The 1,033-nt window shown below is 61.0% G+C and overlaps 1 protein-coding gene across 1 annotated transcript in view; it reads right to left on the bottom strand.

Moving 5' to 3' along the window:
* Nek4 (NIMA-related kinase 4) overlaps positions 1-582 on the bottom strand; it is a 32,385-nt gene extending 31,803 nt beyond the window's left edge. Inside the window, exon 1 of the mRNA XM_013030723.1 lies at positions 364-582. Coding sequence (XP_012886177.1) covers positions 364-456 — 93 coding nt within the window. The 5' untranslated portion in view covers positions 457-582. The remainder of the gene's footprint in view (positions 1-363) is intronic.
* Positions 583-1,033: the final 451 nt, after the last annotated feature.

Genomic DNA, 1,033 nt, shown 5'->3' with positions numbered 1-1,033 from the left:
GGTGGAGGTGGTGGAGGTAGAGAAGGTGGTGGAGGTGGTGGTGGTGGTGGAGGTGGTTGTTACAAAAGCTGTGCTGTCAGGTCCTAGGAATGCATTATCTGCTCTCGGGGATATATCAGGGGTGGGAGAGGACTGTGCAGGTCAAGCCCACTCATTAATACTACAAAAGTAGAGGGGTTTGGGGTGTATATCGCAGTGGGCCTGGCCTTGTCTTCAGAGTCCAGGAAGATTTTCCCAAGGAAGTGTGGTCCGCGAAGATCCCCTTCACACCATCCCGGGCCTAGACCTACAGGCCGCGCACTGGGCGCACCCCGGCCCGCGGAGGCCCTCGCCCGGCCCGGCCCCGGCCCCGGCCCCGCTGACCTGCCTGCCGTCCCGCCGGTGCTTCACGAGCGTCACCTCCCCGTAGCTGCCCCTGCCCACGACCCGCACGTAGCAGTAGGCGGAATGGAGCATGTTCCCAGCGCGGGCCCACCCTCGGGATCCAGCAGCGGGGGCGCCGGCAGGTAGGGCAGCAGGCCGTGGCGAGAGGCCCCGCTCATGCCCAAGAGGCGGCGGAGAGGTCGGCCGTGGAGAAGGCCTGGCCACAGCACCGAAGCCCGGCCCACCGCGACGCCGCTGCCATAGCGATCCTGTTGGGGAAGTTCCGCGCATGCTCCGACAGCCAAGGACCTTACCATAGAGGCGCCATCTGCGCGGCCAGAGTGGTTCCGAAGCTCCGGGAGGACCTGACATAGAGCCTCGGCGCTGGGCGGCTAGAGCGACCTCACCAGAGTGAGGCCGACTTCCGGAATCTCAGTCCAGCTGCAGGATTGAAGTTGGGATAGGTTCCGGTCTGAGCCGTTGCAAGTTAGAGGCCATTTGCAAGTGTGATTCAGTCATTCTTGAAAGTTTTAGCAAGAGTATATGTTTCTAAAGCAGTATTAACAGAAGGGCCCCAGTGACTCAAGCCTATTATCCTAGCTACTCTGAGTATCGTGATTCGAAGCCAGCCTGGGCAGGAAAGTCAGTGAGACTCTTATCTCCCATTAAC

Source organism: Dipodomys ordii, unplaced genomic scaffold (assembly GCF_000151885.1).
Source record: "Dipodomys ordii isolate 6190 unplaced genomic scaffold, Dord_2.0 Scaffold132, whole genome shotgun sequence".
Taxonomy (NCBI): Eukaryota; Metazoa; Chordata; class Mammalia; order Rodentia; family Heteromyidae; genus Dipodomys; species Dipodomys ordii.
Note: the sequence above shows the minus strand (reverse complement) of the source record. Positions and strands in the feature narration are given on the sequence as shown.